This window comes from Pipra filicauda, unplaced genomic scaffold (assembly GCF_003945595.2).
Source record: "Pipra filicauda isolate LSUMZ 115617 unplaced genomic scaffold, ASM394559v2 scaffold472_size498715_pilon, whole genome shotgun sequence".
NCBI classification, from domain to species: Eukaryota; Metazoa; Chordata; class Aves; order Passeriformes; family Pipridae; genus Pipra; species Pipra filicauda.
The window spans coordinates 299,448-313,004 of record NW_024104612.1 but is presented as its reverse complement, the minus strand read 5'-3'; the positions used below and the strand labels follow the sequence as shown (position 1 = coordinate 313,004).

The 13,557-nt window shown below is 52.4% G+C and overlaps 1 protein-coding gene across 1 annotated transcript; it reads left to right on the top strand.

The window, feature by feature from the left end:
* The first annotated feature begins 861 nt into the window (after nt 1–861).
* On the top strand, nt 862–11,966 carry ATP6V0C (ATPase H+ transporting V0 subunit c). Its single transcript, XM_027738034.2, has 3 exons — nt 862–1,240; nt 9,870–10,053; nt 11,118–11,966. The coding sequence occupies exons 1-3, from the start codon at nt 1,165–1,167 to the stop codon at nt 11,320–11,322; spliced, it is 465 nt and encodes a 154-aa protein (XP_027593835.1). The 5' UTR covers nt 862–1,164; the 3' UTR covers nt 11,323–11,966.
* Nucleotides 11,967–13,557: the final 1,591 nt, after the last annotated feature.

The window sequence follows — 13,557 nt, the reverse complement described above, 5'->3', positions numbered from 1 at the left end:
GTATCCCTCTGGGATGTTTCGGGATGAGGTTGGCTCGGAGGAGTGCCTGCATTCGGGGTGGGTGGCAGTGCCCATGGAGGGGGGCGATAGCGTGGTTCAGAGCCAGCTCCTTTCCTGCCCTGAGGGATGGGCCAGAGGTGCTGCCTGTCATCTCCAGGGGAGCAGGATCGATGGAGGAGGGGAGCAGGAGAACCCCAGCAGGATGCTACTGGTACTGGACCCGGTGAGGAGGTGAGTGCAGGGGCTGGACACCCCCAAGGTGGCAGATGGCCACAGCAACACATGGCAGAGGCCGTATCCCGGGGTCAGGGGACAGGGACGCGGCCCGCGCGGTGCCGCAGGGGCAGGACACCGGGACACGGTACCGAGATCCGACACCGGGATCTGACATCGGGACACAACACCGAGATCTGACACCGGGATCTGACATCGGGACACAACACCGAGATCTGACACCGGGATCTGACATCGGGACACAACACCGAGACGTGGCAGCGAAGCCCCCGGCCCGGGGCGGAGCCACCGCTTCATGGGCGTGGTTTGGTGAGACCACGCCCTCCTATGCTAATGAGCGCTGAATCACGCTCAGCGGGCCGCGGCCACCGGGCAGGACGGGCCCACCCGGGAGAGAGGGGGGACGAGAGCAGGGGAGCAGAGCGGGGCGGCCGGCGCGGCCAAATGCCTGCCCCGCACGCCGGGGACGCGCAGGGAGGCCCGGGTTCCGCCGGTGCTCTGCGGCGGCCCCGCTGCGGCACGGTGCTGAGGGGCGCGGGGAGAGCGGGGAGGGCTGGCGGGCTCCCCCCCCCGCGCGCGTGCGCGTGGTGCGCGCCGAGGGCGGGGCGGGCGGGGGCGGTGGGGTGGTCACGTGACGGGCGGGCCACCGCCATTTTGTCCTGCGGAGGCCGTATTTAGGGCGCAGCGCCCGCGCCGCCACCACTGTTGCCGGGACGGAGCTCCGCGCCCCGGCCCCCGCCGCCGCCCCGCCCGCCTCTGCCCCGGCTCCCTCCTTCCCTCCCCGCCCGCCCGCTCCCGCCGCGCCTCCGCCATTTTGTGGCCGAGCGCTGCCTGCCGAGGACCGGCGCCGCGGCGGAGCCCCCCGCCTTCCCTCCGCCCTCTCGCGCTCCCGCTCCAGCGGCGCCTCGGCCCGGCCCGGCCCGTGCAGCCATGTCCTCCGGCGCCAGCCCCGAGTACGCCTCCTTCTTCGCCGTGATGGGCGCCTCAGCCGCCATGGTCTTCAGCGGTGAGCACCGGCCGGTACCGGGGGCTGTCGTGGAGGAGGGGGGGGGGAAGGGTGTCTCCCCTGCCCTGTCTCCCCCCGCCCGGCGGGGCGCGGCCCGCAGGGTGGGGGGGTCCTGCGGGCCCGGCGGTGGCTCCCCCGCCCCTCCCCTCCCCCCGCTCCATCCGGGCTCCCGGGGGCGGCGGAGGGTCCGCCGGTGACGTCACCGCCGGCGGAGCCCCCGGGGCCACGTGACTGCGGCGGCGCCGCCCGCGCCTCCCCGGGCACCGGGGCCGGGGGTCCCACCGGGCACGGTCCCCCGTCCACGGCCCGGCCCCCTGTGCGTCGGGCACGACGGGCGTTCAAACCATTCCCCGTAGAACGCAAAGCCGGTTTTTCAGCGGGGTGAAACCTGAACGTGCGACCGCTCGCGGCCGGTGACGCCGTCCCAGGGGGCTCCCGAGCCGCCCATGGGGCGATGCCCGAGCGGCGAGGCCGGTCCCGCTCCCTGCCTGTCCCGGTGCGGCTCCGGGCGGCGAGCTCGGTGAGCTCAGTGCGGTGTAAACTGGGTCATCCTGCGGTAGCGCTGGTGTGGGGACCATCCGCGCTGGGTTACACCAGACACACTATCCTGCCGTGCTTTCCCTTTCTCAGAGCCTGGCTAAACCCCTGCACAAGGTGACTGCTGATTCCTGGGGGGTGCAGACCTGCTGGTCCGTTTGGGTTATAGGGTGGGGAAGGCTTCAGCTGGCTTCTTTTCCCAAATGCAAGTGTTACAGTAATTGGGAATAAAAGAACTAGGAACCAGTTTGGTTTTCTCTTCTTCAGAAAGAAGGAGGCAGTGCCTCCTCAGGCAGGAGGATATGGACTGGCCTTTATCTGCCACCTCACTTGGTTCCCAGTTGGGCAGTCAAAACCCTTCAGTATTGAATTGGCTGTAGCTGGTGTGCTTGGGGTCTCACTGTGTCAATACAGCCTCTGAGATGGTGGCTGGGTGTGCAGGACAGATCTGGGGAAGCTGCTCTTGATTGATTAGTGTGGTAGATTAAATTGTGCAGACAGCCAAGTGGTGGATTAAAATGGGTGTTTGAGAAGAAGCTGTCTAGCCGTGCTGGTGTGGGCACCATGGACTGGTTTCACAGCAGCCCCATTTAGGGTTTTAGTTTTTGGTAAAACAAAAGCCTGGCTGGCTGCGTTTGGTCTTGCTCAGTCTGTGCCTGGTGGTGGGATGCAGATGTCCGTGCTGAGGTCAGTTGGTGGCCTGCCACCTTGGAATTCAGACATTGTACTCGCACTTGACAGGTAAGGGTTTCCTGAAAACTCAATGATTGGAATGCCACAGGAGCCAGTGTTGGGACTGCGAGCCTACCTGCCTCTTACCTAATGAAGATAATGGAGGAAGAAACTAAGACCTAGTTACTTGTTGGGAAAAAGCAGTCAGCAGTACACTGCCTTTTGTAAAATAGTCCTAAATACTGAGCTTTCTTTCCAGGGAGGGAGTCACTGGACTCCTCTTGCAGAGTCGACCTCAGAAGCAAAAGAACATGTCTGTGTGGCTTTAGACACCAAGCTAAAGCCACACATGGGAGTGTGCTTCATCAGAATGTTGGGGAGGGATGTAGGCTTGAGTCAGTGCATTAACAGGAATTCAGAGTGGTGCTGGCGTGTCTGAACCAGCAGTGCAGCCTTTCCTAGAAGCTGCACGGTGACAGCATGGTGCTGCAAGATTGCAGGGGGGAGCTTTGAGTGGGGTAATGCACAGTCAGTTCTTAAGCTGTGTTGATGAAGGCTTGGTATCTGTCCTGTCACTGCTGGTATGTGACTGGGCCTTGGTGCAGAATCTGTGTCAGGTGGCCCTGGACTCAATGAGCTTAGAGGTCTTTCCTAACCTCAATGATGCTGTAATACCAGCAGGTCTAAGCCATGCAGGTGCTCTTGCTAGGGCCTCTGATGGGTTCAACAGGTTATAGATACTGCAAAGAGAAATTATTTCTTAGATGTGGAGTTGTAGTGAAGCAGTTTGGATTTTTAAGGCAATATGGCAGAGATGTCAATATAGGATAAACTAAAATTTACAGTGTCATATAGCTTTTGTAAGGGAGTTGTGGCATGTTCTGATGTCCTGATTTAGAAGAAAGGAGCTATGTCTGGACAAGCAGTGTAAAACTCTCTAAAATTGTCCCGGATCAGTGTTAATTAGTGCAGTGATCATGTCTGACTCATGCTGTATCTGAAGATCACATTCTTGTGGAGCTTGTAGTTCTGAGACCTGTTTGTAGTAAACACATTCAGGTTCCGTACTGTCCAGGCTGGTTTGATGTGAAAACAAGTGACTTTGTGCAGTCCTGTGTGACCTGTGATCAGTACCTGCTGATGGTAAATAGATAGCAGAACTTGTTCTAGTCAGCCAGAGACAAGAGCAGGCTGCTGTGACCTTGGCCATCTTCAAGCCTGTTTGGTTATTTGCAGATTACAACTTGGTTTCATTGCTGCAGTTCCTTATTTCCCATGTGTAAAATGTGGTGGCTCAGGGTCAGGTGCTGTTGAGTGATTAAATTATTGTGGCTTTCCCATGTGACTTGAGCTGCCAGAACAGACGAGTGTGGTGTTGGGCCAAGCTGGCTGGTTCTGAGTGTGCTGGTGATGTAAAGCCTGCTGTCCCAGATGTGCCCACTGCGCCTCTCATGGTGTGGGGAATTGTCCTTACACTCGCACTCCGGTTGGGTTTTCAGTGCCTTCAATACCCACTGCACTGCCAAGCAGCTGAAAGATTCCTCACAAAGAGAACTCCAGCCAGCAGTGTTAGATTAGTCCTGTGTCTCCTCGTTGTTGCTGTGGAGCTAATGAAATAGTATTTTTCTTTTAAACTAGGGCTTCGGATATTATAGCAGTTGGTTGGCTCTTAAGGGACCTCCATAGTGGAGTTGCTGGCTCAGAACATGTCGCTTGATGCAACTGACAGCCCAGCACAGTCTGATTCTAGAAGGCATCGTGACTATAAACAACTTGCAGCCTCGAAGGCAAATGGCACCTGTGCTTCCTGAAATACTGTCCGAGAGGTGGGGAGGAGGAACAGGAGAGCTGCTTGCTTCTCAGGGAGGAGCTGTGGACCTAATCCCAAGAGGAGCTTGCAGGTAAAATGAAGTGGCAGAGCGTTGTGCGGCTCTAGGTAGTCTCTGCCCTAGAGGCCTGGTGGTGTGGGCAGGTGTGGGAGCTCCCAGACTGTCTGCACCAGAGATTAGCTTAAGCCTTCGTCCTTACAGCGGGTAAAGCAGTGGACTGCTAAGACCTACGTGCTGTAACAGAAGTGAGGTAGGCAATGTTTCTACAGCTCGAGATTGAGGGAAGGCATCTTGACAAGGGCGTCACTTCTTCTCAGTAAATGCCAGTCTTGGGAACATCTGAAAATGAGATGGAGCATCAGTATAAGCCGTTGGCTCTGCAGAATGTGGCCGAAGCAGTTATGCTGCAGGTTGTACTGTGGCTTCCTAATGGATCCCTGTCTCACCCTGGAGTCACTGCAGAGCCTGCAGGTGCTTCCCCTCTGGTGGGAACATTGGGAGCAACAGCAGACATGGATGCCAGCTGCCTCAGGACCTCTTGGTCAGCTTCCTTTTTTTCCTTCCTAAAACTGGCCTCTTCTTTGTCTCCAGAGCCTGACTGGTCACATGCAGAGGTTGCAAGCTGAACAGTGTCCCAGGCTGTTGGGTGCTGCTTCAAGCAGTGGTTTACAGCAGTGTGGGCTTTTCACCAGGGAGGCATAACTGGCTGAACTCGCTTCCTCCAGACTGAATCCTGTGAGCACGAGGCTTCAGGTCAGGCTGGTCTGGCCACAGCAGTGTCTGCTGTATGCAGGCTTTTCCACACTGCAGGGATGGGGCTGTGGGTGCTGCTGAGTGCTGTGAGCTGCCCTTGGACCTGCTTGGTGGAAAGGGGTCCTGCTAACTGGTGTAACAAACTACTCTGCCAGTCAGTCAGTACCTAGAGGACACTGGTCACCCAGGCTGTGAAATGGGTTGTCTTTAAGGTTGCAGGGGGGAGCTTGTATGATGATAAAGATAAAATAACAAGTGGGTGGATGGACTCTGCTGCTGGCAGAAGGGCAAGCCTTTGCTCTGTGGTGTAAGTGCTGGGCCTTCCCATACTTATAAATCAAAGGATTCTGTGTGCTGTCAGACAATCCAGAGTGCCAATTGCAGCTGTCCCAGCTCTTGGACAGTTGACTAGCAAGTCCTCTTTGCCTTGGATTGCTGCTATTGCAACAACTTCTCAAGGAGCTGGTGGACTTCTAAGTTCTCAGATTTACTGACACAAGAGTAAAAGGCCTGCCAGCCTTGCAGGGTTTTTGATAATGTAGGCTGACAGTGGCAGGCTTGGTGGATATCCACACACCCTTTCATTACATTAGGGAAGAGCAAAAAGCCGTTGCTAATCCCGTAACAGGTGATTCACTGAAGGTCTTCAGAGTCTACAGCTTCTCTGTTTACCCTTCAGGTTTTCATTGGGGAACTGGCTTCAGCCAGTGGGATGGGAATTTGCATAGGCTCCGGTACACTTCCCCTGGCTGTCCTGTGGAGATGCACCTGGGAAGAGCAACAGGGTTTTTCCAAGGCAGCCATGGACTATCTGTTACTGTAACCTGAGGTGGAGCTGTGTCAAATGGGGGGGATGGGGAGGGGCCAGGGAAAACCAGTGGGAAGCAGCCTGTTTCTTTGGATGTGCCCAGGTTTCTGGCATGGCAAAGCGAGGACTGTACTGGACCTGGATGTCACCTCTAACAGTTCTCCAGCCATTTGAGAACAACCTGCTCAGGGATGGACAGGTGGTGTTGAATTGGTGCCTGTCTGCTCCCAGAGAAGCTGCAGAGGGCAGCCCATTTGATAGTGATGAGTTGTAAAAGGCTCCAGATGTAAGTGCTCATCCCAAGTGGTCTTTCAGGCTTGCTGTGGTAGTAACCTGTGGTATCCTAATTGGAAATCTGACTTGTGTCATTAGCTCACTTCCTAATGCAGGGGAATTCTGTATGTTAGTGCTCTGGAAATTTGTCACATGTGCAGTGTGGAAACCTGCTTCTCCATGGTGGGACACAGGAGGAATTCCTGACTCTGAATGGACCAAATGCTGCTGGAGTGTGTGTGGCTGGTTCTGAGCCTCTCTGAATGTATCAACTGGTGAAACTGGATCTGTGCTATTGGATTTCCCTGACTGGAAGGCTCTCTGTAGCCTCTCCCTGTACCGAGAGGGTGTCACTGACTCACCTGCAAGGTCACTGTTCTCGCTGTATGACCTGACTGAGCTGTCCCTGCAGCTGCAAAAGGCTGGTCCTGACACTGGGACTGGCACTTGATGTGAAGAGCAGGCTGCTCAAGTGCTGACTGAGTGTCAGAGGCAGAGCCTCTACCGAAAGTCCTGGCAGTGGCAAGGCTACAACTGGTCTTCAGCCTTTGACAGTACAGTCTATGTGGCAAGTGACTTTCTAGTTCATACCTGATCCTGGAGCTGCACAGCCTCACTACCTCTGCTACCACTTTGGACTAATAAAGCAACAGCTATGGTGGAGGTGCCAGGTGGCATCTCCCCAGCCCTGAGGGAGGGTGCTTTGCCCCCAAGAACAGTTCTAAATCAGCTCTGGCTTATGAGTTCAAGGAATAACTCAGAAGTATTTCGAAATGGAGTTAACCTCTGAAACATGCTTACTGGGAGTAAGTCCTGAATGGTGTGTAAAGCAACTTCTCCGTGTTGTAACACCATTAAACTTCTGAATGGCAGAGTTTCTGGTTAGAGACCAGCATAGATTCCTTCTCTGGTGAACTAAGGTAGGCAGAGTGTTTCTCCACCTGCCAGGGAAATGTTTTGACAGCTCTATGACTGCTCTACCTCTTTAAAGGTAGTGTTGGAGCTTGATGGGGGGGGGGTGTTAGAGGTTAGGAGCTGGATAATCTGACACAAATATGGAGTCTTCAGTGGTACAGCTCTTGTCCCATTTCCACTGTCTGCCACAGAGATCTCCTCAAACCCTGTTCACAGATTTTGGAAAACACATCCTTCTAATGCATCAGGGATATTTAAATTTGGCATATGAAGCATATGTGCTTCAGATGTTCAGAGCTGCCACAAGGTACAAGTGAAGTTGTGCAGGAATGTTCTGAGTGCCCACAGCCCAGAACTGAGGGGCTGTGCCACTAGAGGCTGGGTCATGGTGGGAAGCAGGTATTGACTGTGATACTGGGATGCTGTCAAAGGTGCAAGGAGAACTTGTCAGGCTGGTGAAGGGCGGTTAAAGCTGCCTTATAAGGTGCTGGAGGTGCCTGTTGGTCAGGGTGCTGATAAAGGCTTCCTTGGGAGCAGATGTGTCAACCTCTGAAGCTCTGTGTGTGGCACCTGTGACTCCACCAGTGGGAGTGTCAGTAGAGCTTCAGTGACATTTAAAATTGTCATGTAAAAACTGGTACACGTAGGCTTTCTCTGTAACTGTGTCTAGACCAAGTTCAAGGCATAAGGTCTTGCCTGTTTGGGGGTTTTAACTGGGAACCGACAAACTTGTGCTGCTTTGCCCTTCCACGGAGGCTTGAGCAGGCTGACTTTCTGTAAATGGGGTTACAAAATCACCTGTAATCCATCACTGCATTAATTGCAAAACCTTCGAGTAGCTTCAGGCTTAGAGGAAGTAATGACTTATCTGACTTTAAATAGTGAACTTCCCTCATGAGCCTCTGCATTGCTGGAGAGGTTTTTAAAACATTGGAGACAGCTTCTGCTAAATGCTATAGCCAGGGTAGATAGTGGAACCAGGATTCAGGCTTACTTCTAGCCCTTAAAAATGCTTTATCCAACAAAAAGGGTTCTTAACTCAAGACAGTGATTTCTTTCTAGACTTCTTAAGGACTAGATCCTTAAACAGGGCCATCACTGGTTAAGTCCACGTGCTAGTTTCCAGGCTCAACTTACATTTCCAGGTAAAACTTGCTCCTGGCTCAGGCTTCCTAAACTGGGTTCTAGTTCTGAATTGCCCTGAACAGCCCTTTACATCACTCAGTGCCAGTCAAGGTTCAAGAGCTTTCCTAGTACAGAACAAATTGGTAGTTGATAATGAGGCTTTTCCTTCGGGTTTCTGTAACTAAAATTGAACTTCCTTCTGAGAATGAACCTTGTGTTACCTGTATGGATGGTCTGGAGTTTTAGTGCCAAGCCGGGAGGATGACTTCTCAAAGACAAGCTTTATGGGAAGGCCGAGCAAGCAGCAGGAAAGCCCATATATCCAAACCCTTCCAAATACCTCCCAGCAGCTCTCTGGGACAAGGTGCACCATCTCACACTTGGATGCTAGTGTAAGGCAGCTACAGATCTTTGTGGAGCAAGCAAGTCTTCCCTTGGAGAAACCTTAGTTTTTACATGGCTGGAACAAACCCAACTAGTAAGTCTCAACATTACCAAGACTTTAAATCCCCATCGTTTAAATACTCTCCAGTGGCCTTTTAGAGCAGGCAAGAGCATTATTTTGCTAGGTAGGACTGTTACCTCTGAATATCAGCCTGTGTTGGAAAAGGAGCCTGCCTTCCCTTCCAATGTGCCTTACACTGCTGCTCCAGGGGCTTACTCCTGGCTAGCAGCTGCATTGTCGTCTCAGGGTGATGGTGAGTGCAGCCTGAAGTTCTGGAGTTCCCAGAGTACTCCACAGTAGGGCTGGAAGGAAAGGGGTCTTTTCAAGTGCCGCAGAATTAAAGAATGAGGTATTCATGGAAGCTTTTGTGAGACTAATACAAAGCTTTCAAGGCAGAAGTTAGTTTTTTGGGGAAGTGCTTTGGACTCTTCCAGCAGGTCTCAGGTGCAGGTGATAAGCCCATGCTCTGCTTTGGATCCTTTGTGGGTCTCTGCACGCTCAGGTGTTGACACAAGTGATGAGCCAGCCTTAGGGGTAAGGTGGTTGTGGTCCTCTGTAACCCACAAGCCAGACTGTACTTTGTGGTTCCAGTGGTTGGATTAACAAATGTTTGGACCTGAATCCTTTACAGGTGAGATTATGGCAGAGGGTGCCTTTCTCCAGGGAATGGCATGCAGCAGTAATGGTTGAGTTTGTTGGTGTCTCAGTGTGTCTGATGAAGCTGCAATGGCACATTTAACCCTAGGGCCAAAGAGTAGGCAAATGGGTTTCCTGGGAGAAGAGGCCCCGCAAAGGTGACCTGTGCTCTGAGCTCAGCTCAGGTGGCTCAGAGATCAGTGACTGTAAAGCCCAGCTCTCAGCTGTGTTCAGCTGGGGTAGACAGCTGGGCTTTGTTGCACCTTGCAGTGTGGACCCTGAGAGGACACAGTGAGTAACGAGTTCCACTTTGGACCTTGCGTTTTGGTCCCTAAGCAAGAATGGATGGCTGCTGGGGGTGTGCCCTGCTGTGAAGCTGGCCTTGGACAGGGTGTTCTGTTATCACTGGTGTTTGAACAGCACCTTCTTAGTGATCTGGCTTTGATCTAGAACTCTGGATAGGTCACTTCCTCATCCATTAGGCAAGTATTCCTGGCTGTCAAGTGACCCTGGTAATTTTGCACAATGCTTCCTTGTGCTGGCTCAGCTGTTCTCACACTGCAGCCTAGTGAAGGAAGTGGTATTTGGGGATGTGCCTAATGCATTTTTTTTTTTTTTTTTTTTGTTCTCTTCCAGCCTTGGGAGCTGCATATGGAACAGCAAAGAGTGGCACGGGTATTGCAGCCATGTCTGTCATGAGGCCTGAGCTGATCATGAAGTCCATCATCCCTGTGGTCATGGCGGGGATTATAGCGATCTATGGCCTCGTAGTGGCAGTGCTCATTGCCAACGCCCTCTCACCCACCATCACGCTATTCAAGTAAGTTGCTCTATGTGGCACTTCTGTTTCAGATTGTCCTGTCCCTTTTCTGATGCCCTGAGTGTGGGTGGGGTTGGCTAAAGGCCCTGGAAGGTGCTAAGTGCTCCTGAGCTGGGCTTGGGAGCACAGGCTGGATTCCAGCTGTGCTGCCTCAGCCCCAGCGGTGCTCCCGGCTCCGTTGGCTGGCACAGATCAATCGGGCTCCCACTGTTGCAGCTCGTGCTGTGGGCTGCGGCTTGAGAGAAGCTGTGTACAGGGATAGGAGGCAAAGCTTGTGTCATTGTGCTAGACTCTAGACTTGGAATGCACAGGTCTTTTGAGGCTGTCCAAGTTCTGCTGTTGCCTGGCAGATGCAAGTGAATAATTAATATTGCTTCTGTTTTATGTGATGGTAAATCAATCCCTAAGCTATACATTGGGCCTCTACAGCAGGTACAGTCTGAAACTCAATCTGTTCTTGGCTTTAGAGAATAGCTGGAACTGGCTTGGTTGAGACCTCTCAGAATAAAACAGTGCTGCTGAGGTGTGACAGGTATCTGTGTCACTGTACAAGCTGTACATGATGAGCAGTGTGCTTGGCCTAACAAGCTGTGGTCTAAAACAGCAGGTACAAGTGCTCCTATGCAATTAGCAGGTGGGCAGATAGTGAGAGGGACTGCTCCTCAGGTATCCTGCCTGGAAAACCAGTCCTGCCCAGCTCCTGCAGAGCAAGACACTTGATGTGCTGTGGCTGTATATAAGGTTGCAGATGAGCAACTACTAACAGGCTACACTGCACTGTGGGACAGGCACTGCTGTTAGTGCTGCTCTGACAGTGGCTGGAGTGGCCACGGACAGACTGGGTGGCCACGTGAGCTCCAGGTGCAGTAGCTTAGCTTGAACTATGAGTCCTACCTGAAGAGCAGGTGAAGATCCTTCACTGCTGCCCATTTCTTGTGTATCGGAGCTGGGAGTGCCAGGAAGCATCTGCTTTGAGGTACACTGGGCTTGTCTCAAGAGTCAGGAGCTTAAGGCTGGGTGTCCTGTTCCTTGCCACTGAAACTGTGCCCATCTCTGTCCCGCAGGAGCTTCCTTCAGCTGGGTGCTGGCTTGAGCGTGGGCCTCAGTGGCCTGGCTGCTGGCTTTGCCATCGGCATCGTGGGCGATGCAGGTGTCCGGGGAACAGCACAGCAGCCCAGGTTATTTGTGGGCATGATCCTCATTTTGATCTTCGCTGAAGTCTTGGGTCTCTATGGCCTCATCGTTGCCCTTATCCTCTCCACGAAGTAAATGTTGCGGTATGATGTAAAGAGATGTAACAAATCCACGTTTAACAAAACAAACAAACAAAAGCTCCAGAATGAAAATGGTCTCTCCAATGTGTACAGTTGTCCCAATTTGGTAGTTGATCTCTTGTAAATGCGCAATGTATGTTAGTGACTTGTCTGTCCTGTGTGTACTTCAATATTAACTTGGATGGGCTGCTCCAAGCCTGCTGCATGGCTTGGGGTGGCCCGTGTGCAATTTTCCACCCATTGCTGTTAGTATTTTATGTATAAATATGAACTAGAAATGTAATTTTTTCTCTTCACTGGATGTTTATTTATAAAAGACTTGACATGTTCATACATCTATGGAGCAAGGATTTTCAATTTCCCATGCTATATATATTAATCTTATATATAGGTAGATTACACTGTGGGGTCAATTGTAAGTGCAGAGAATTCCTTGGATGTAACTTTGATTCTAAAGATTGCTGTAGTGTCCTGGTATTGGAGTATGAGAATTTTGTGTTTTATTACAGCAATTGTCCGAAACACTCCTGTGTTTCAGTAGTAACCGCGTATGCTCCGGCATCAGAGTCGTGCACCCAGTGTTGGGTTACAAACTTCTACCATGTTTCCAAATAAAACTTCCTCACTACATTGCTGTAATGGGTCCTCTGGCTCTGATTTCAGGTGGTTGCTGCTCCTTTGGGAAGAGAAGGAGTTCCCGGGGGGAGGCAGGTTCCTGGAGTGTCTGAGCACCTGCAGGAGTGGTGCTGCCAGCACTGCCACGCCTTTCCCTTTCTCCTGGGCAGTGGCAGCTGCTTTACCAGCTGTTGCTGTGGGCTGGACTCAGGGTGAGGAGGGATACAGGGCTGTGTTTGGCCTGATCAGCACATCTGGCTCTTGGTAATGCTCTGTAAGAGCCTGCGCTGAGGGTCGGGGAATGAGGGTGCCGGCTCCAACCTGTGACAAGGAAAGGAGCTGCCTTGTCCTGTCCTCATGCTGGCCCTGCAGAAGCTGAGCTCGTTGGAAGCTGTGGTCTGCACAGTAATTGCCTCTGAAGTACCTCAACAGTAGTCTCTCATCAACAAAATGGCTTCAGTCAAGAACTTGTATTTTTAACTTGTAAATCAGAAGCATTTGAGTTGGGAGGTTCTGCTGCTGCAGCTACTGGAGTGCTGGAGCAGCATTCTCTGGCCTGAGGATTTGAGTACTGCAAAGCTGCTGTGGGAAATAACATGTTGGGCCCTTCCAGGGGCGAATATATCACCTTAATCCTACGTGTATAGCTTAGAGAACAGGCCAAGCTCTACCTTGTTCAAGCCAAAATGTTGCTATTACACAGATGCCTAGTGCCAGCAGGGCCTTTGTGGTCAAACTAAGCTGCTGAACGTGGAGGGATCCCTGGTTGGGAGTGGAGGTGTGCTGTACATGTGTTTCATCCATGTACCTGCCCAGTGAGTCTGGTGCAAGTACCATGAAGAGCTGTGGCCAAGCATAAGGAATTCACTGAAACTTTGGAACTGCTAACCTGCCAAGGGTGTTCCCCAAATGGAACTGTTCAGGAGACTGTGGCTATGAGCCAATCATTCTGCTAGGGTGTATTTTCACATGTTGGTGAAGGTGTAGTTTTGACAGTTGTTGATTATCAATAATTACTGACAAATGTATTGGCTTATTCTGTTTGCTAAAATGATCTGTCAGCTGTGTGTGGCTCTGGGGTGGGCTGGGCTGGTGGTGCTTGGGAAGGGCTTTGCCTCATGGCAGTGCGAGCAGAGGTGCACCTGGGGCTGTACAGAGGCACAAGCTGACCAAAGGAGTATTCTGGTTCTCTGCTGAAGGAGTGCCTGGGGTAAGGGGAAGTTCGTGATCAGCGTGACGTTCGTTGTTCTTCAGCAGAAGTAACTGACTCTGAACTTCTGAATTAGACTTTCCCCAGGAGTCATAAACATTTATGGAATCTGTAGCATAATTGTGTCTCACACTGACTGCAGTGGGGGCAGTTGGGGGGTGAATCCTGAATCCAGGCGCTCTGGAGAGCGTGCCAGGTACAGCTTGCAGTCCTGGTGAGAGGAATTGCATTTGGCTTGTGTGGCAGGGTCCCAGCTGGGGAGAGGGTCCCACCTGGGGCTGCAAATGTGCTTATCTTGTGGCTTTACCTGCTTTGGGGACCCTGTGCCAGCCTTTTTGCCAACTGACAAGGACACAAGCAAATTGCATTTAAGAGAGCAGCCAAATGCTGGTGACAGCTCTCATC

Excerpts from the sequence above, each read along its gene's own strand:
- ATP6V0C (XM_027738034.2), top strand. The coding sequence starts at position 1,165 with ATGTCCTCCGGCGCCAGCCCCGAGTACGCCTCCTTCTTCGCCGTGATG. Across the intron at positions 1,241-9,869 it reads AGCCGCCATGGTCTTCAGCG|CCTTGGGAGCTGCATATGGA; the intron begins GTGAGCACCGGC and ends GTTCTCTTCCAG. Across the intron at positions 10,054-11,117 it reads CCCACCATCACGCTATTCAA|GAGCTTCCTTCAGCTGGGTG; the intron begins GTAAGTTGCTCT and ends TCTGTCCCGCAG.